Source organism: Aspergillus aculeatinus, assembly GCF_003184765.1.
Source record: "Aspergillus aculeatinus CBS 121060 unplaced genomic scaffold BO66scaffold_32, whole genome shotgun sequence".
NCBI lineage: Eukaryota > Fungi > Ascomycota > Eurotiomycetes > Eurotiales > Aspergillaceae > Aspergillus > Aspergillus aculeatinus.
The window spans coordinates 286,592-305,605 of NW_020291501.1; the positions used below are offsets into that span (position 1 = coordinate 286,592).

The following is a 19,014-nucleotide window of genomic DNA, read 5'->3' on the forward strand; positions in this document are numbered from 1 at the left end:
GATTTACTCTCTCCAAAGAAACACCTTCTCACCCGTATATAAAGGAACACGTACCAAGCATGCATGCCCAAGGAACCTCGCACAGGGTGAACCAGGGTTCATCATCACTGCCTATACTCAAGAAAAGGCCCACAGAACAGTAACTCTACCTGCCCCGCAAAAAGCCAAACAGATACGCCCGGACGCAACTCCTCGAGAAAACCAGCAAGTCGAGCTCTCCGAGCGCAACCGCCATGGCCATTACGACGGGGATCCACGCGCTGCCCTCGGAGCTAATCCTCAGCTGCGGCGAGTACATGACCCCTAAGACCGCGTTCGCGCTCTCGCTAACCTGCAAAGGCCTCCGACGAGCACTAGCCAACCTCATCGCCGAGATGCGCGAGTGCTGCCTCGCCGAAGCGGTGCACTACCACGAGCTCACGTACCTGGCCCCGGACGCGAAAGGCCATCCGCGGACGCGCACGTACCGCACGGCGCGGGCGCTGCCGCCCCAGCCTCTCGTCGAGGCCGTGCGGGCCGGCAATGTAGGGCTCGTGACGAAAGCGCTCACGAGGTTCCACATCAGCGCGGACAGCTACGATCTCCAGGCGCAGCCGCTGGTGCATCTGGCGGTGCTGTACAAGCATCCTGAGGTGGTGGAGGTGCTGCTGAAGCATGGCGCCGATCCCAATGTCACGTCCAGTCGGCTGGAGATGGCACTGGATTGCTGGGCCAATAAGGCGACGGCGGAGGATGTTGCGGTGCTCAGGCTGCTGCTGGACGCCGGGGCCAAGTGCGCCATGCCGCGACTGCTGGATTATCGGGCTCGCACGCTGGACCTCGAGCTCGGGCTCGTGGAGCGGATGGTGAGGACGGAGTTGGAGTCGGGTCTGGTCTTGGAGGAGCTGGTTGATGATCAGATGTTCTTCCAGGCGCTGCGCTACGCGTCCCCCATGTATGTGCGCGTGATGGTCGCGATGCGTCCGGTCTTGCTGCAGCTGACGTCGCTTGATGGTCGCGGTCCGGTGGCGTATGCCGCGGATTGCAATCGGCCGGATATGGTGGCTTGTTTGGTGGAGTTAAGGGCGTGGGATGCGCCGTCTTTCTAGTGGTAGATGATCCCTCTTTCCGTCTTCGTATGTTCTATTATGTAGGAGAATACACAATTTGATATATGCCCAATCTATTTGTTCTGTCCTGTGAGACTGTTGGTTGTAGCGCATGGTTGTGCATGCCATCAATTGTGAATGTCACAGCTGCAGAATAGGCAAATAGGCTACTACTAAATTAACTAGGCAAATATTGCACCTGATCACAGCAACCTATCTTCAGCCGGATAGGGAAGCAGTTGGGGATGAGAAGACACATCATGCCCGCTAGGGCTGGATAGGATGATACCCTAGACCGAAGGAAATAGCTTCATCGGTAATGCGCTTAACGAGGACGAGTTTCTGTCAATCAGCGGATACTGTCAGCACCGTAGTAAGATTTGTATCATGTTTATTTTAAGTGAGACCCTCACTTTCCTCTCCCAATTAAGAGTCAAATCTGTCGGTGTTGCTACTCAGCACGCCCTGCGCCTAGAAACATGCTACCGATGCATCCTCGATTATATGAAGTTGACTTGATCTCTTCTTGCCTCCACTTAGAAGGAGCTCGCCTGATTCTGCCCGGAAACATCAATCTTTATGCAGATGATCCAAGAACAGAGCACTAACAAAGGACTGTCAAAGCTTGCTGCTCAATGCCTTCGCAACCTTCTATCCAGGCGTGCAACCAGAATCAAAACCAGATACTGCTTCCCGAATGGATATAAACGCTCTTTCATCCCGCCGGAGGACTCCATACCTTCTGACCCATGAAAGAAGCACCCCGGTCATTCCTCATTGTCCCTTTCTCGCACCAACCATTCCCGTGCAAAGATAGCGTATATAAAACCCTCAAAACCAACCCCTCGCCCATCAACCACCCTCACCTCCCGTGCATCTTCTCCCCCAAGCCTGACCGTAGGTCCCACCTCCAATAACCCAATCCCCTAACCCATTGCTGTTGTTATCCCCACCCCCACCGACACAATGTCCATGCCCCCCCCACCCCGCCCCAACCGGCCCCGCCCCCAACCTCAGCTCTCCCACAGCGCAATAGCGTACTCCATCGTCGAAGGCGGCCTGCTCGCTCTCGAGGACCCCACCGGCCAGGGTGGCCACACCGTCGTCCGCACGCAGGCGTTCCGCGACCACGCCGACCACGTCTGGGCGTTCCGGGCCTGGATCCCGGCCGGCCTTGCGGCGGACCAGCACGCCGACAGGATCGCCGACGGGCTGGCGCGGGTGGTCTTCCGGCTCGATCCGCAGTTCCACCCGCGGAGGGACGCGGTGATCGATGCGGTGGTCATGCCCGAGGGGCGAGACGAAGCAACGTCCGGGGCCTGGTATCAGATTCGCTATGAGGGGGAGGCGCCGCGGTGGAGCTGCGTTGTCGAGCGCGTGGCGCCCAAGGTGCATCTTTTGGGGATGTTGCGGGGTCTTGTGGCCGAGTCGAGGAAGGAGGGTGGGGGGGGTGGAAGCGTTGTGCAGGAGCCGTAACAGACTGTTGTTGTTCTGAGAGGTAAATGTCTCTAGCTCCCATCCCTCTGTTTATTTCATTTACATCAATTGATGAGTTATTCGACTACTTTTCCTGAATGCCTGTAAAATTGCCCATTTGTGATCTTATTCACAGGTACAAAAAGCTTGTTTGTTCTAAGACCAAGCTAGGCTTCTAGACAACAACTGTATCGTACGTAGAGAGTGCAACTCTTATATCATATAACTCTTTTAACAAACATATTTCACTATGTTGCACCCCACACTTCGGTCTCCCCTCGAGCTAATTCATAATATCAACAACACACACAGGTATACCAGCCGCAGCAAGCTAATCCAAAACCCTCACCCCGACCAAATCCGCCCCATAACTCTGCACCCCCTCGCCCCCGCCCACATTCCCAACCACGACCTCATTCCCGCCCACCTTCCACCCATCCACGCTCACCCCGAGCGTCGCACTATCCCACCACCCCAGACCAGGCCCAAACAGCTCGCTGTGTCGACCACTCAGCGGCACCTCCAGCCGCACCGGCGCCCCGCCATTCACGGAAATCGTCAGGTTGCGGGCGTTGCGGCCCTCGTCCCACGACGAATCGAAGGCGATGTCGTTGTTGATGTAGTCCACTTCTACGTACTTGGTGCCCGCTGCGGAGGCGTGGATGGTTGTGCTGGCGGAGCCGGACGGGGACAGGTAGCCTAGTTTGCTGCCGACTGGGAGGCAGTACCCTGCGCCGCAGGTGGTGAGGGTTGCCGTGCCGGAGAGGGTGAAGGTTGTGCTGGAGGCGTAGGTTCCTTGCGGTGGGGTCAGGGTGATTGAGGTGATGGGAAGGGTGGGGGTGGAGGGGTGGTGGAGGGTTAGGGTTGCGTTGGAGGAGGCGGAGAGGGAGAGGGGTGTTGTGAGGCTCGTTGTGGAGGCTGGGATGGTGAGGCGGGTGGTTGTGTTGGAGCCGGTAGAGACCAGAATCGCAGTCGGGGATGAGAGCGGTTTGGAGAGGGTGATTGTCAAAGTGTAGTTCTTGCTGGTCGTGAGGGCGTAGATGGGCGAGAACGTCGTGGTGGTCCTGCATTGCATCCCACGGTCAGCTCATCGTCCAGCAGAGTGGGACCACGCACACTTACCCTAATGTTTTCCCAAACAAATCCCTAGGATAAACCCCCTCAGCGATGGTATCCCCCAATTCCAGCAGCATCGTCCCATGGCCCGCCACCGTCGCCGTGTACGATGTCCGCACCCCCTCCGCCACACTCCCCTCCCAGATATTCTTCACACTGCCGGCATACTGCAGCCCAATGTCCGGCAGATCCAGGGTCAACTCGCGCGACTCGTTGCGCCAGTTCACCAGCGCCGCGACGGTCCTGCCCCCGGACAACGGCCCACTCCACACCTCGTACTCTTCCTCCGACCACCGACGCCGCAGGCTCGCGCTTGTGCCCAGCGCATCCTGGTTCAACGCAATCACATCCTCCTGCTTGAGGACCGCCAACGAGCTCTCACTAATCGCCGTGGCTGCGTCCCGCAGAGCAGCCCCGATGACCAGCGGACTCTTCAGGATCGCCCACAGCGAGAAGTGGGTCTGCTCTTCGGGCAGCGAGAACACCCCGTTGCCGACCTCCAGCATGTCGAGGTCGGGCCACTGGCCCGGTCCGGCGACGTCGGTCTGCGGCACGGCCTGGTTGAGGATGCGGTAGATGGTGCGCCACGCCGGGATGATGTCGTTGCCGATGCGCCAGGTGTGGCCCAGCGAGGGGGCCCAGAGCGCGGGGAAGTCCACGCCCCAGTCGCAGACTTGAAACAGCACGGTGCGGTTCAGCTGGGCCAGGGCCTGGGACATGGCGGCGTAGCGCGAGGAGGGGGAGGTGCTGGGCGCGTAGTTGACGTTGGGGAAGTTGGTCGCTGCGTCGGAGTAGCAGTTGTCGTCTGGAGTGAATGTGAGTCTCTGGGGTTCTGGCAAGGAGGTTTGTGTCTAGGGGGGGGGATTACATTTCAGAGAATCTACCTTCCACGAGGCAAATGTCTGAGCATCCTGTTCTTCGTGACCTGTAGCGAGCAGCGATTAGAATACCACCCATTGCAACATTGGGCGCAGGAATATACCTAAGTTGCCCGTGTTGTTCGGCGGGCTGCCGCATAGCAAAATCCCTGCGTCTCCGTAGACGCCGAACAACAGCCCCAGATCGTGAATATACTCTCCCAGCGCCGGGAAGCCCTGTGGAAACAGCTCTGGATTCCAAGTAAGGGATCCATCGGTCAACCGGTCGGCCACCGACCACCCGCAATCGGTGGTGACATAGCGGTAGCCCAGCGAGTCGAGGCCCAAGTCCACCAACGCTTTGGCATTGGACCGGACGATAGTCTCATTTGGGGAGCAGGAATAGTGGTTGTATGTGTTCCATCTGGATGCTTCAGCGCAAGTCATGTCTGATGAAGGTGTGGACCTACCCCATCGGTGGCGTCTGGGCCAATCCATCCTGCAGTCGTGGGTGAAGCGACGGTGCAGCTGCGGCCGCAACCGACAGCAGAGACACGGCGAGAATCGCAGGCATGGTTTGGAATTCGGGGTATGGGGACGAGGAGGAAGTCGGAGGTGGATCTGCGCATTTATAGCCGTATACTGCATGGTATGAGGGGAAGTTGGCGAGGCTAAGCCAAGAATTAGCCGAAGCCCTGAATTGATGCCTCTCCGTCACACTGCATTAGCCTCCGCTAATTAACCGGTCCTGCAGAATTGAAGATGAGGGGAAATGAAATCGTGCCATGCTGAGCATGACGCTGGGTTTGCAGTTTCCACCAGTCAGCGTGTGTTGCCCAAGTCTAGCTGATTCAAGCTGTCGTACATGTTCGTTCAATGTTTGACGGGCTGTGAGGTTTGCTGGAGTCATGTAATCGCCTGCTTCAAGGAAAAGTCCAGCCCTTCAAAGCGATGGCTTCAACCTTTCCTGCGTCCAGGTATGATGCGACCACTCTCATGTAGACTGCAAAAGCATTCAATCTGATAAAAAGCAGCAGAAGCGCGATTTCTAATCATGAAATGAGCTTCATTCATCTGATAGCATTCCAACTATCAAGAGTCGTCGAAAGACTGCTGTCAAAGTCGTCGTGATTTGTTGCATGCACACAGCTAGACCAGCTTTCCAGGAGCCTGATGCACCAATCCTGCCTGACGAAAATCGAGAGCCTATGGATCCTTGTAATTTTCCGGCTTCCGAGTTGATAACTTGCAGCATGCGCCAAACCGATACGTCTGGATCCATAGATCAGCATCCACGGAAGCCAGCCGCCTCCCAATCTCGCATGGCCAGCAAAGCACAGCATATGCAGAAAACACCAGGAACCAACTGACCTGACCATCGCAATGCAGGTCCTTGACCGCTTCACACCGCAACTCTGTCGCCACGCTTCACTTATAAAAGGAGCTTATCAATAAAGCAATAAAGGCCAGCTGCACCTGCTAAGTTCCTCCAAGGAAATTGCAAATCATCCCTAACCCCCTCCTCCTCCAACCCAACCAACCCAAAAGAACAGCCCAAAATGACCAAACACCCCCTAACAATCGCCCTCATCTACGAAGACCCCGCCGTCTACGCCCTCCACCACCACCCCGCCGCCTCCCTCTCGCACCTCGAAGTCGGCGCCGCCGCGCCCGCCGTCACAACCGCCCTGCAATCCCAGGGCCACACCGTCCACCCGATCCCCAGCATCCACGCCCTCCTCGCCCACCTCACTACTCCCGAAACCCCGAAATGGGACCTAGCCTTCGACATCACCGAGGGCGTGTACGGCCCCGCGCGCGAAGCGCAGGTCGCCGCCGTGCTGGAGGCGCACCGCATCCCGCGCACCTTCTCCGACGCCGCGACCATGGCGCTGTGTCTGGACAAGGGGCGCACGAAGATGGTGCTGGAGCATTTCGGGGTCGCGACGGCGCCGTTTGCGGTCGTTCATTTCGACGACAGTCCCCAGAAAAAGGAGTTGAGCGGCGAGGAGATCCTGGGACAGATGCGCCACTCGCGGCATGTCGAGACGCTGCTCGGGCCCGGGGGGTGGCCGCTGTTCGTCAAACCCTTGGCTGAGGGATCGTCCAAGGGGATTGCCCTGGGGAATCGGGTGGCCTCGGACAAAGAGCTGGTGCGCGTGGTAAATGCGTTGCGGGCGGCGAGTCCCTCTTCTTTGGGGATTTTGGTCGAGTCGTTTCTCCCCGGAAGGGAGTTTACGGTCGGGATTCTGGGGACGGGGGTCGATGCGTGGGTCGTTGGGGTGGATGAGATTGTCTGGTCGGGAGCGAAGGGGGACAAGGGCTCGGTCGAGTTCACCACGGAGAAGTCCAAGTCGTCGGATGATTGGAACGGGGAGGCGGATGAGGTCAAGGTCACTCGCGAGGACAAGGAGGCAGACCTGGCTTGTGAGACGGCGTTAAAGGCGTGGAGAGCGCTGCGCTGCCGCGATGGGGGCAGAGTTGATGTCCGCATGGATGGAGCTGGAGTGGCTCATGTCATGGAGGTCTGTCTCTTCGAAGGCTCGTGTTTAAGTGGCGAGGTTGCTAACGCTCACAGATCAATCCGCTGGCTGGGTTGCTCCCTAGCTGGTCGCAATTGCCGCTCATCGCTGAGCATAATGGTGTCTCGTTCGATGAAATGATCGATCATATCGTGCAGAGTGCACTCAAGCGAACGGTTTCCCATGCCGTTGTCTGAAGGCGTAGATATTAGTTAGAAAGACCCGTAAAAGCCATACTCAAGATCCAAAAAGCCAGTTGCTGGTTTTTCCAACACTCGTTCAATATTCAATGAGGTATCAACATTAGGCATTATCGTGAACTTGTCCCAAAATAGACTCCGATCAAACTTCATTGATCTTCCTCTTCCACCGGTCCCTCACCGACATCATCCAATCCTTCCACAACTTCTCCTTCCTCCCAATGCGAATCACCCCATCTTTCACCCCCATCCAGTCATCGATCGGCTGCGGCAGATACCGGTGCCGTGCCCAGCAGCACTTGAACCAAAAGCCCTCGCCGGTCTCATCATAGAACGCGATCTGTTTCCGGTAGCAGTCCTCGCAGAAATCCACGGTCGCACAGTCGAGACAGAAATACATCTTCGGACCCTTCGGCCCGAAAGTCTTCATCTCGAATGGCGGGTCCATGCAGGGTCCGTTGCAGGTGATCCCATTGGTGACATCGATCGTGTCTTGAGATAAGGAAATGTCGGGGATATCGGGTTGTGCGGGTTTCGTGGAAGAGCCATCTGTGGGTGAGGCTGCTGGAGTGGACTCTGGCTGGTCGGTCGCATGGCCGTTGACTCCTGGTACCTCGGACGTAGACTGGCCGTTTACGGCGGGCGCTTCTCCATTTTTCTGCGTGATTGGCGCCACAGTCAAGCTGGATACCTTCGCATCAGTGTCAGCGGCTTCGGCTTGCTCGGACGGAAGTGATGTTGCCGAGGACTCATTGCCATCCGATCCTTGGGTTTCAGAAACGGCACTGGTCTCTGCAGAGTCCGTAGATGGCTCGTTTGCTTCCTTCCCTGTCTCACTTGAGCCAGCCGGAAGCTGGCCTTCTGCCCCATTCGCCGTCTCTGCGCTTGGCTCACCGTCACCTTGAACCACCTCTGTCTCAGCCGGTTGCCCAGTCGAGTTGAAATTGGCATTAGCATAGTCATCGTAGCTCCGGTCCACCACAGACATCTGAAGCGACAAAGCGACCTGCGCATCCATATTTAAGTCCAAGAACATGAGGACTTTCGCCAGCAAGCGAAATGCATAGACATCGTTCGACCCAATCGAGTCCTCCAGATCTGCAATGCAGATATTGAATGCGCGGTCGGCATGGAGTCTGGCTTTCCCCAGATTCCCAACCTCCCGATGCATCTTGCCTAGCACCAGAAAGGCCTCGGCCAACTGGATCGACTCCAGAATTGGAGTCCGCTCGTACGTACTGATCAGTCGCTCCAGCTTCGTGATCGACTCCTCGCGCACAGTGGTCGATCGTGTCACGGTAAAGTTCTCGTGTTGGATGTCAACCATCTCGGGGAAGATGGAGCTCATCAGCAGGATCGCGATCTGCGATTCCGTGAGATTGGCAAGCATGTTGTCCAGTATGTGCTCTGCCATCTTGGTCGCACGCGCGTCTCGTCGATATATGAAGGCAAGCTCGAATTGGGTGGCTTGTGCCCGCGCCGGATCCAATTTCTGCCAGTAGTCCACAGAGTCCTGGAAGGTCTGGAGAAGATAATCAACTCGTCTTGTTTCAACAGCGGCTCGACGGAAAAGGTCCTTCTTGTTGGTGAAATCGGTCGATCGGAACCACAGCCACTCCGATCGGATCTTCGGCTGTTGGCGGCGGACGGCATCAATCACCTTGCTCCATTCACCCTTCTGGCCATGGATGTTGACGATGCTCGTGAGAAGTTCCAAGAGCTGCTGAGTGTACTCGAGACCCTCCCGCAAAGCTTCCTCGCAGGTCTCAATTGCCTGTTCATCTTCGCCCAGTTGCTGCAAGGCATGGGCCTTGAGGAGAAAAGCATTGGTACATCGCTCGTCGCTCAACTCCGAGCCCAGTGCGCCCTTCTCCTCAGTACGGGCGGTTAGGGCAAGGTCGGCGTACTTCACCACACGCTTCCAGCCTTCCCGTATCTCCTCCTCATCCATACTCTCGGCCTGGTCTTGCTTCGAACGGTGGTACTCCGCAAGCCCTAGATAAGAATAAAACCGCTCCGGGCCGGGCGTGGTCTTGTCATCCAGGTTTGTCTGGTAGAACTCGGCCGCAAGGTCTTTCTCCTCGTTATCTGCTATAGAATGCAACACCAATCCCGCGGCAATCCGACAGCGTGCGGTCTTGACTGGGGTAGTAAACATCTCAGCCTTGCCATATTCCAGAATATGCCTGGCCCTGGGCGCCAAGACATAAGGAAAGTACCAGCGAGTATTGTTGTCCCCATCTGGGAAGTTTCCAGTCTGCAGTGCAGAAAGATTAGTGTTGACTGCTAAGCACGGTGGAGAGAGATACATACCGGCCACAAAGCCCGACAGATAAACTTGTAAGGGATTTTGGCTTCATTGTAGGTCACCTTTTCCGTCCAGCTCTCGATGTGCCCTTGGGCCAGCTGTTCGAGAACGCTTCCCGGCTGCATGATGATCTTTTCGACCCAGGCCTTGGCACGCGGCGACAATCCCTCCTCGTCATGAAAGCTCATCTTCCGGGCCCATGCCATCAGAACCTTCAGGTTATAGCCACCTGACTTGTCGAAATCGGTGGACATATCGTAGAGGTCGAAATCCACATCCGCATTGTCGTCATCCTGCTTCTGACGGAGCTCTTCGAAGACTCGACAGACATCGTTGTCATTGGTCAGAATACGTGCCAGTGCTTCGACGATCTGCAAGCCTTGTTTAGGGGTAGTATGCTTCACACTGATGTCTTTGAGGTGCTGCAAGAACCATTGGGCGGCATACTCTTGGAGGGCCTTGCGAAGGTTCGCTCCTTGCGGATCTCGATCGCAGAGAATACCCCCCAGCTTCAGAAAGAAAAATACCCTTGACTCGATCGGGTCAGGGATCATGTTGTTCACGGACTGTTCCAGATAGTCGCGGAAGGCGGGTTGGCGGAAGAGAACCTGCTGTTGCTTGCTTTCGCTTATCTTCTTCTCCAGTCGGGCTGCCTCAGTGATTGAGCCTTCCGGCTGCCCCTCCTTCGCCACCTGCCTCGTCTGCGCATCTGCCGGCTGATAGTTGATTGTATACAATAGACTAAGCGCCCCCTAACAGTCAGCGTAGCTCCTTGTCTTCAACCAGATACATACCTAGACAGTGTTCCCTCAATCTCGCCAGCTACATTGAAACTTCCAAAGCTAGGCTCCTGATCAATAATCTCTTGCAGATCATATACAGTCAACGGTTGCTTGGCATATGTGCACAGGGCGAATATCGTTTCAACGATTCGGCGGTCCATCTCACTCCGTTTGGCGCGGACGATCTCAATCATCGCGGTGTACAAGCCTTCTTGACTATTGACATTGTCGATCTTAGCCAAGGCAGATGTTTCGTCTCCCTCGGATTGTTCCATCATGGTCAAGGTAAGATCCACAGAGGACATGACTCCTGAGCGGCGTCAGTTAATATCACATAGCCCATACCCCATGAAGGTACTTACGGCTCGGGTTCTGCAGCAGTTTCCGCTCAATAGCACTACGAGTGGAATCCTTGAATGACTTCAAGACCTCGGACCCATTGATACGAGCCTCGATGATCCGCTCAAAGTCGCCCCCGGCCTTGGTCTTGGTAATGAGGTCGATCTTAGGACATTTGGTGAATCCAAACACCGTGTCGTAGAGCGAGTCATCCGTGGTTCCGGTCATGAGGATCCGGATGCCACACTTGTCCGAGTTCAAGGTTTGAAACAACTCGAGCATGCGTCTGCGGTCGGATTCCTCCATGAGCTCCACGCCGTCCAGCAAAATGAACACGTCTCTTGCGGTGTCGGGAGTTTTCTCGAATTTCTTCACGAGAAGGTTGTTCCACAGAAACTTGAGCTTCTCTTCCTGTTTGTCATTCTGTCCACCCTTAAAGATCTTCGAAGCGATCAGGTCCTTTGCGATCGACTCGCACAGCTTGATGTCGTGGTCGGCAATCTGCACCAGGATGTACGCAAGAACATTCCGGAACGACTGCGACTCCTGTCTACCCGGTTCAAAGGGGAAGTAGGCCGCCAGCATCGTTCGCCGCTGGTCGGGAATATTCGTGTCATTGGCGATACGGTACCGCTTGCTCTGCTCCTGGATCGACAGATAGCAGTGGTAGGCGAAGAAGGTCTTGCCGGTGCCTGCTTCTCCCGAGACAAAGATGAAAGGGTTCTTGTGGCCGGTCGCCCACGACTTGTAGGCCGGGTCTGTCTCAGACCACGAGAAAGTCCCCGGCACGAGATGCTTCCGCACCAATTTCATCTGCGTCTCGACGCGAACTTCGGTGTCCGGATCGAGATCCTTGCTGTTCTTCAGGGTTTCCTTGATCTTTTCCAGCGCACTCGCCTTGCCCCACAGCGGCTGCAGATCGGACGATTTGATCTTCATGTCCTGCAGCGCTTGAATGAAGCTGGTGGGGAGGTTTTCGATCTTTTCGCCCATGCCCTCCACCACATTGAGGATCTGGATCGGCAAAGTGGCGCGGAACAGCAGAATGACTTTTTGCACATGGTCGCATTTCGCCATGATTTCCTTGTTCCGTCCTTTCAGAAGCGCCCGTATGTACATTCCTGTCGCAAATCAGCCTTCAGGCACAGGCAGCCAGCAGTGTGTGTAGGACCCACTCTTCCGACTGTACTCGCTGAAAACCCTTCCGCTGAAGGAGCAAAAGTCCACCATGGCGATGAGGATATCGGTCAATCGGCGCAGGAAGTTGGACTTGTCGAACTGTCGGTGTCGGAGGTCGCCGATATCTTGGAGCGCGATGTTCAGCGTCTCAAAAGTCGACTCAATCAGATCGAAATCCTCCGACATATCTTTAGCCGCCTGTGCAAGTGTCAGCCCAGCCAGGACCGGTGACCAAAGGCTTTCTTCCACTTCCGCCCCGTCCTCACCTGAATCATATACAGTATCGAACCAGCCACCAGCTGCGCAGGCACCGCATACTAGACATTGCGATCGGAAAAAACATCAGTCCTCCCATTCAAAACTCAGTCACATGTAAAGTCCCCCTCACCGTGCCGGAAACATGACCCTTGACGAAGGTGACCCCGGAGTCCACCCAGTCCAGACACCCGGCCACCGACTTCATCACCTTATCCTTCCGGTCACCGGGCCGTCGCGAGTGTTCGAACAGTTTGGACGCCTTCTGCAGCCCAGTCTCGGCGTCGGACCATTGATCGCCTCGGGTCTGCAGTTCCTCCAGGTTGACATTGTTTTCCGCCGCGATGCGATCGAGCGCCTCTTTCCATAGGTCGTCTAAACTCTTGGGCTCTTTGCTCTCTGCGACGGTTCCCGTGGGCGGGGTTGGCGCGGAGGCTGCAGCCGCGGGCTTGGGGTTGGATTTCTTATCGGACATGGTGTTGTCGTACGGCTAGATGGCCGCCATGTAGTCGTAGGGGGTTGCGCGCGCGATCGGAGATGCAGGGGAGGGGAGGAGTGCGCGTCGGCGCGGATCCGGGGCGATCAGGCATATTTAAAATTGCTGGACTAGCTGAAGAACCCTTTCGTGCAGTGCATTAGTCCGGTGTCAGGTGGTCAAGGGGCGGATGAGGCTGAGGATTATCGTGCTGCCCATTGCTGGAGTGCGGGTCGGCGGGAGATTGGACCCTCGCGCGATGGGACGAACTGAGCGAACTGTGCGGCCTAACCCGCGCCTAACGGGATGAATACGAGGCTCGGGGGATATGAGAGTGGGATAAGAGAAGGGTCTGCGGATTGCTCCGAGAGATATTTTTGCGAGGTAACTGGGGGTCCTGGCATAATGAGTGTGTCTGGTCTCTGAGCGTGAGTTGAGTTGAGTTGAGAGTGCATTTGTTATCAGTGATTGTTTAGAAGGGGGAGGGAGTGAGAGTGTCTGGGGAAGTCGAAGTCTGGATTGGGGCGGTGGAGAATCGACGGGAGAAAGTGGAGCCGTTGGCCAGGCTGTGGCTCGGTGCCTTACTGCCTGATCCCCCCAGCAGCAGCAGCAGCAGCAGTAGGTGACTGGGAAGGTCGTGCAGGAGGAGCTGCAGAGGTAGTCAGGTACAAACTTTGGTGGTGTGTGCAAGGGTCCGAGGTTTGTCACTCACATCTGCCTGCTAGGCTTCACCCTCACCCTAAGCCCACCAATTCGGACCTCCAATGCATTTCCTCCTCCTTAATCACACAGGGCATGTCTGGCTGAGTCAGCGGATGAGTAATGACGGGGAAGTGACAGGTGGATCACATGATTCCCGTCACCGGTGCTGACCGCCTGGGGTTCGCCGCCCGGAAGTATCTTTCCAAACGCCGCAAAAAAAACTTTCCTGAATCCATCGACCCAGGCCCTGGCCGAGCAAAATCACTCCCTGCTCCTACAGCCCCCCGTCCTCTTTCTTGCCACTTGTGATTTTATCTGTCGATCTCCGTCTAAGCATCCTGAGAACCACCGGAATACATCCCATCAACAACCTCCATGGCAACGATGCAGACCGTTGTTCACAAGACGGGCGGTGCATCTGGAGAACCGCTTCCGCCCACACTTCCGACCGATACCGTGCCCGACCGCGTGAACACCTCCAGTCTGGGATCATGGTCTCATCTGATTGCCGGCGCGTGAGTGATCTATCGGCAGTTGACCTTGTCGACATCTGAAAGAGAAAGCTAATCGAAGTGCAGGACCGGCGGGATGGTGACAGCCGTCGTGACAAGTCCTCTTGACGTTCTCCGCACGCGGTAAGCGCTTTCCTCCTCCAGGCTGGCACACATCGCCTCCCAGCCATTTCCCCCGCGAAGCTAATAAGACATGCACCATGAACAGCCTCCAAACCGACTACTACCAAACCCAATCCAACACCCGCCTCACACCACACCCCAACCAAATACGACAATCCTTCGTCCGCTCCTCGGTCAACCACTTCCGGGAGACCTTCGGCATCCTGTTCTCGATCCACCGCGTCGAGGGCTGGCGCGGGATGTTCAAGGGCCTGGGCCCCAGCCTGACGGGCGTGGTGCCCGCCAGCGCGGTCAAGTTCTACACATACGGCAACTGCAAGCGGCTGCTGCCGGAGGTGCTGGGGTGCGACAAGGACACGACGCTGGTGCACGCGCTGTCGGCGGCGTGCGCGGGCATCGCCACGGGCAGCGCCACCAACCCCATCTGGGTGGTCAAGACGCGCCTGCAGCTGGACAAGGCGGGCGCCCGCCGCTACAAGAACAGTCTCGACTGCACGCAGCAGATCCTGCGGCACGAGGGCCCCAAGGGTCTGTACCGCGGTCTGACGGCGAGCTATCTGGGGAGCATCGAGACGACGCTGCATCTGGTCATGTACGAGCGCATCAAGGGGCTGATCGCCACCAAGGTCGATCTGGAGGGGGCCGGCCCCGAGTCGAGCCAGTTCGTGCAGGGTTTGGCGCTGAGCGGTGCCTCCGGGTTGTCGAAGATGGTGGCCTGTCTGATCGCCTATCCTCACGAGGTGAGTTGGATCATTGGTTTTTTAAGGTACGAATCTTTGCTGACGGCTCTCTGTCTCTAGGTCATCCGCACTCGCCTCCGACAGGCCCCCATGGCGGACGGTCGGCAGAAGTACACCAGCATCCTGCAGTGCGCGCGGCTGATCCTGAAGGAGGAGGGGATGATCGCGCTGTACGGCGGGTTGACGGCGCATCTGCTCCGGACGGTTCCGTCGGCGGCGATCACGATCGGGACGTATGAGCTGGTTCTCAAAGTCCTTGAGAGACAATGATTGGCGTGGGCCGGCCAACGGCGAGGCGAGACCTCGGGCGGGCGGCGACCGCTTGCTTCCCGTCTCATGTATTATAGACTGTATGATTTCGAAAAAAAGATGTGGCGCATAGATACCCTGTAATCCGACTGCTTGAGGGGTGAATTGTACAGGCCACGATGTCATTCCGGGGTGTTTTGTTTTGTTGTGTGTGCTTCTGATTCGGGTTGGCGTTGAGCGCGTTTTTTTTTTGGTGCACGGTGTTGTTGTCAGCCACTCCCGAAATATATTTAGAATAGACTCTACTTGCTCATACTGTAACCACGGTCATGACTCAGTGCTCCGTTTCAGTTCTCTAGTTTCGCTAAGCATATATTGTTTCCTTGCACTAAGTGTGCAAAAATGGTCAATCCAGAATTTTCATAGCCTTGTCGGTCGTTCGTGTATGGAGTAGTAAGTACCGAAATGTTATCACGAGACTATTGATTACTTTGTGCAGATCTAACGCGCAATCTCGACGAAGGGACGAGAAGATCGGTATGGATGACAACTCATGAGATTTCTACCAAGAAACATCACCTTGAAGCATCGCCTTAAATCCACTCGGATAACAAGTGTCCCCGGCAAAGTTGTCGTAACCATGGCTCTGATAGGTTTAGCAAAGGACACGAGAACCCCCTCAAAACATATACATCGATGCGTACAGGATACAACTCCAACTCACACCCTACGAATTTTGATCACATCCACAATATAATCCACAATTTACAGATCAGGAGTAAAGGATAGAATAAGGATCGTAGCATTAACTCATCATATACATAAAACAGGCATGCCATTATAGAAGAAAAAGAAAAAGGATGGTATCAAATCCCACTCCCGCAACCTATCCACAGCCCGACCAATCATCTCACATCTCAGTGAGCATCTCACATCTCCACACCGCGATCCCCTTATCCGTCGTAAGGAAGGACCTTACAAGGCAGCCATCACACCGAGGACACCGGCGACACCGGCGACACCGAAGCCCAGGACGCCGGCGGGGGTGGCCTGGGCGCCGGCGGCACCGGTGGAGGAGGAGGCGGAGGCGGAGGCGGAGGCAGAGGAGGCGGAGGCGATGTTGGTGACGGTGCCGGTGGAGGTGGTGGTGCCGGTGGAGGTGGTGCCGTCGTGGGTGGTGGTGAAGGTGGACTTGGCCAGGGTCAGGCTGTCGGAGATGGTGGAGGTCGCGGTCGCGGAGCCGTTGGTGCCGGTCAGGGTGGTGGTCGACGCGGGCCACACCGAGGAGGAGCCAGAGAGCGCGCTGGAGACGGCGCTGGAGGCGGCCGAGCGGGCGTCGCTGGCCGCGCTGGTGGCCTCCGAGGCGACCGACGAGGCAAGCGAGGTCACGTCCGAGGCCCCGGCGGCTCCCGCGGTCGACGCGGCGCTAGCCAGCGAGGTGGCGCCGCCGACGGCGTCAGTGGCGGCCGACTCGGCGCCCGAGACGACGTCCGAGACGACGCCGCCCTGAGGGGAGGCCAGGGCGGCGGTGGACAGGAGGGTGGTCAGGAGGAGGCTCTGGAGCTGCATTTTGTTTGTGGTGGTGGTGTGGTGTGATAAGATAGCAGATAGCGGTAATCGATTATCGATAACTTTATTGAGATGGTACCTGACCCGAGGAGTGAGGATGGATGTATGGACTGGATGTATGCAGGAGAAATTGGGGAACTGATGAGACTCAAGACCTGCGAGGGACGAGGGTCTTTATATCCTCCATCGCCACCGGGCTTCTGGCATACACCACACAAGCAAACGCAAGAGGTGACTTACCTGTCGACGACAAGAATAGCAGCCCAGCCCAGCCCACTGCATGATCATCTCCATCCTGCTCCCCCACGTTGACAACCTCTCATACGAATCAGGGCTGTCGTGAAGGCTGGCTCGACCAGTCACAGCCCTGGAGACGCGGCCCAGGCCCCACTATGATTCCATTGCGAGCAGTCAGTGTCTTGCCGCGTTCCTGTTTCCCTGCTTGGCAATGACGTTGCCCATGTGTCTAGAATTTGGGTTTCTCTTTTGGCTGTGCTTCTCGTCGTCATTGGAGACCCGGGTTGTTTGTCTGTGGCGGTACGGTTGTGGCGGGTGCCTTGCCCTGCCTCTGTTTCTGGCCGGCATTCCCCCAATGTGAGCCATCCCACGCAGCACACCAGAGGGAGTGTGTTGGAGGGTGGTAGCTAAGAATAAGTTCAAACTCTGATACTGGACGGAACCCCCGAAGTGTACCTCATTCGTTGATCCCCAGCGCCGTCTCGCCACTCACAGGCACCAGCATTGACAGCCCGTGTAACCCTACCACAGGAGACTGACTGGTGTGGTGCAAACCACGTCGACTTGCTTCTCTTGCTGCTACAGCTACAGCTACAACTTCCTGCCGGCCATCAAACCTGCATGCAACCAAGCGTGGGTGCGTCATCAGCAACCAGCAACCAGAGCCCGAGACATGGACGGACGGAAGTATCGGGCCGGGGGGGGGGGGACAGGGCAGGCAGATGAGGATCGTCAGATTCGTCGGTCGGATCTTGGCTGGGCTGGGTTTGCGTAATCTTGATGCAGGGTAAGCAAAGAGGTGTTCGTGTACGGGAGAGCCAGTGATCAGCCTGACCACCACTACGGGTGGTTTATCCGGGAGCCATCGATTGACTTCAGGGTTAGTATTAGTACTCATATTATTTACCATGAGTACGTACATGTGTATGTTAATGCCGTGATGGTCAGCGCAGGGTTCCTGGACCCTGTTTTTCTTCGCTCTTTTCCTCCCCTCGGCGATGGAGGGTCTGATTGGAAGGAAAACGGGGGGGCAGAGTCATCCGGGGTAAATTTCTTGTTTCTCATAAGGCTGAGTGGTGAATTTCGGCTATTTGGTGCTCACCGAAATGCCTCGAAGTTTCTTTCCTCCCTTGGCCCCCCCCAAACAAAACAATCCCCCCCCCCCCCCCAGATTATTCCCCAGCCAGGCCCAGGACCATTGAACTCAAACCATACGATACGACCCGATCATATCGAAGAATACTGCAAATAACAAATCTAGCCTCAATTTCCCATTAACAAAGCAACAAACATAGTCCAGACTTAACCCAAATTCTCACTCTCTTTGTAAATCCTCAAGAAAAGAAACCCTTGACGTCAGCCGGGGGCTCCCACTTGCAATCAAGTGGAGTAGATACAAACCGTGCACTCACCACCGACCCCAACGACGATCCTTCCCCTTCGGCCAAGCAGAACCTCAACCCTCAACCCTCAACCCTCCCTCTCCGTCTTCGGTCTGCGCTTGGACAATACACAGCCCAAAAAATATCGCGCACAAACATTCTGGACCCGGTTTTTTGACGTCAATTCTCCCGGGTCTATTGCCACTGTGCAGGAACGACATCCGCCGAAAGCACGTTGGCCGTCATGGGTGCTTCTTTTTTGTCTAGGGGAGGCACGTGCGGAGTTGGCGGGTTGGTGCGAATTCGGGGGGCTGTGGTGTGATATGTCGACTTTTGTAGACGTACATACATATTGCTGGTGTGGTGATTTGGTGCACTTTCCGAGTGCGGATAATACTAGTTGTATGCGTATGTCATGTAGAGGTGAGCAGTGCTGCAGGTCATGCTGGATGATCTTCTATCGCTACCCGTACCGGCGGTCGGAGGTTACTGCCCTGACCGGGAGTACTAGGTAAGGATACACTCGCCACATGTGGAGAGATGTCGACCACTCCTGTTGTCTACGGGGAGCTGTTGGTGCGATGGGCAGGGGTGCGGCTACGGTGCTGTATGAGTAATATGGGTTACAAAAGTGCGCTCTTATTTGCCAAGGGTTAAATCCTGGCTGAACGAGACCATAAGGCTGAAAGCAATATCCCATGAAGAGCGCGTTGAGCACGTTGTCAGTTCTCTGAAAGTCAAGGGAAGATGGCGCAACTCGATCACATGATCCAGCCCTGGCCTGGCACCAAGCCAGGCGCTGCCCTCATACATGCAGCCACCGCAGCAATAATGCCAAAGGAACTGCAATTTTACCGTAAGAGTAACCGCACTTCTCATTACCATTAATCATAACCACCATGC

The 19,014-nt window shown here is 56.2% G+C and overlaps 8 protein-coding genes across 8 annotated transcripts; 4 read left to right on the plus strand and 4 right to left on the minus strand.

Moving 5' to 3' along the window:
• Positions 1 to 233: 233 nt before the first annotated feature.
• Positions 234 to 1,088, plus strand: BO66DRAFT_439841 (uncharacterized protein; the record flags this gene model as incomplete). Its single annotated transcript, XM_025651192.1, has 1 exon — positions 234 to 1,088. The coding sequence occupies one exon, from the start codon at positions 234 to 236 to the stop codon at positions 1,086 to 1,088; it is 855 nt and encodes a 284-aa protein (XP_025502652.1).
• Positions 1,089 to 2,054: 966 nt separating this feature from the next.
• Positions 2,055 to 2,564, plus strand: BO66DRAFT_402705 (uncharacterized protein; the record flags this gene model as incomplete). The annotated part of the gene is made up of 1 exon (XM_025648828.1): positions 2,055 to 2,564. One exon carries the CDS (start codon positions 2,055 to 2,057, stop codon positions 2,562 to 2,564), a length of 510 nt encoding a protein of 169 aa, XP_025502653.1.
• Positions 2,565 to 2,895: 331 nt separating this feature from the next.
• On the minus strand, positions 2,896 to 5,331 carry BO66DRAFT_376888 (putative alpha-galactosidase D; the record flags this gene model as incomplete). Its single annotated transcript, XM_025645728.1, has 5 exons — positions 5,008 to 5,331; positions 4,663 to 4,961; positions 4,549 to 4,605; positions 3,687 to 4,485; positions 2,896 to 3,628 (listed from the first exon to the last, which is right to left on the minus strand). The coding sequence occupies exons 1-5, from the start codon at positions 5,109 to 5,111 to the stop codon at positions 2,896 to 2,898; spliced, it is 1,992 nt and encodes a 663-aa protein (XP_025502654.1). The 5' UTR covers positions 5,112 to 5,331.
• A 765-nt stretch (positions 5,332 to 6,096) lies between these two features.
• On the plus strand, positions 6,097 to 7,256 carry BO66DRAFT_376891 (D-alanine--D-alanine ligase family protein; the record flags this gene model as incomplete). Its single annotated transcript, XM_025645729.1, has 3 exons — positions 6,097 to 6,831; positions 6,883 to 7,062; positions 7,116 to 7,256. 3 exons carry the CDS (start codon positions 6,097 to 6,099, stop codon positions 7,254 to 7,256), a joined length of 1,056 nt encoding a protein of 351 aa, XP_025502655.1.
• Positions 7,257 to 7,332: 76 nt separating this feature from the next.
• On the minus strand, positions 7,333 to 12,597 carry BO66DRAFT_429730 (uncharacterized protein; the record flags this gene model as incomplete). The annotated part of the gene is made up of 6 exons (XM_025650477.1): positions 7,333 to 9,516; positions 9,573 to 10,308; positions 10,362 to 10,659; positions 10,712 to 11,809; positions 11,864 to 12,065; positions 12,256 to 12,597. 6 exons carry the CDS (start codon positions 12,595 to 12,597, stop codon positions 7,402 to 7,404), a joined length of 4,791 nt encoding a protein of 1,596 aa, XP_025502656.1. The 3' UTR covers positions 7,333 to 7,401.
• An 880-nt stretch (positions 12,598 to 13,477) lies between these two features.
• Positions 13,478 to 15,234, plus strand: BO66DRAFT_392887 (putative mitochondrial carrier protein (Rim2)). Its single transcript, XM_025647629.1, has 4 exons — positions 13,478 to 13,814; positions 13,878 to 13,934; positions 14,020 to 14,674; positions 14,735 to 15,234. The coding sequence occupies exons 1-4, from the start codon at positions 13,684 to 13,686 to the stop codon at positions 14,942 to 14,944; spliced, it is 1,053 nt and encodes a 350-aa protein (XP_025502657.1). The 5' UTR covers positions 13,478 to 13,683; the 3' UTR covers positions 14,945 to 15,234.
• Positions 15,235 to 15,789: 555 nt separating this feature from the next.
• Positions 15,790 to 16,778, minus strand: BO66DRAFT_121572 (uncharacterized protein). The gene is made up of 2 exons (XM_025641905.1): positions 16,733 to 16,778; positions 15,790 to 16,571 (listed from the first exon to the last, which is right to left on the minus strand). Exon 2 carries the CDS (start codon positions 16,490 to 16,492, stop codon positions 15,899 to 15,901), a length of 594 nt encoding a protein of 197 aa, XP_025502658.1. The 5' UTR covers positions 16,493 to 16,571; positions 16,733 to 16,778; the 3' UTR covers positions 15,790 to 15,898.
• A 1,139-nt stretch (positions 16,779 to 17,917) lies between these two features.
• BO66DRAFT_392889 (uncharacterized protein) lies at positions 17,918 to 18,701 on the minus strand. Its single transcript, XM_025647630.1, has one exon. It carries the CDS (start codon positions 18,460 to 18,462, stop codon positions 18,307 to 18,309), a length of 156 nt encoding a protein of 51 aa, XP_025502659.1. The 5' UTR covers positions 18,463 to 18,701; the 3' UTR covers positions 17,918 to 18,306.
• Positions 18,702 to 19,014: the final 313 nt, after the last annotated feature.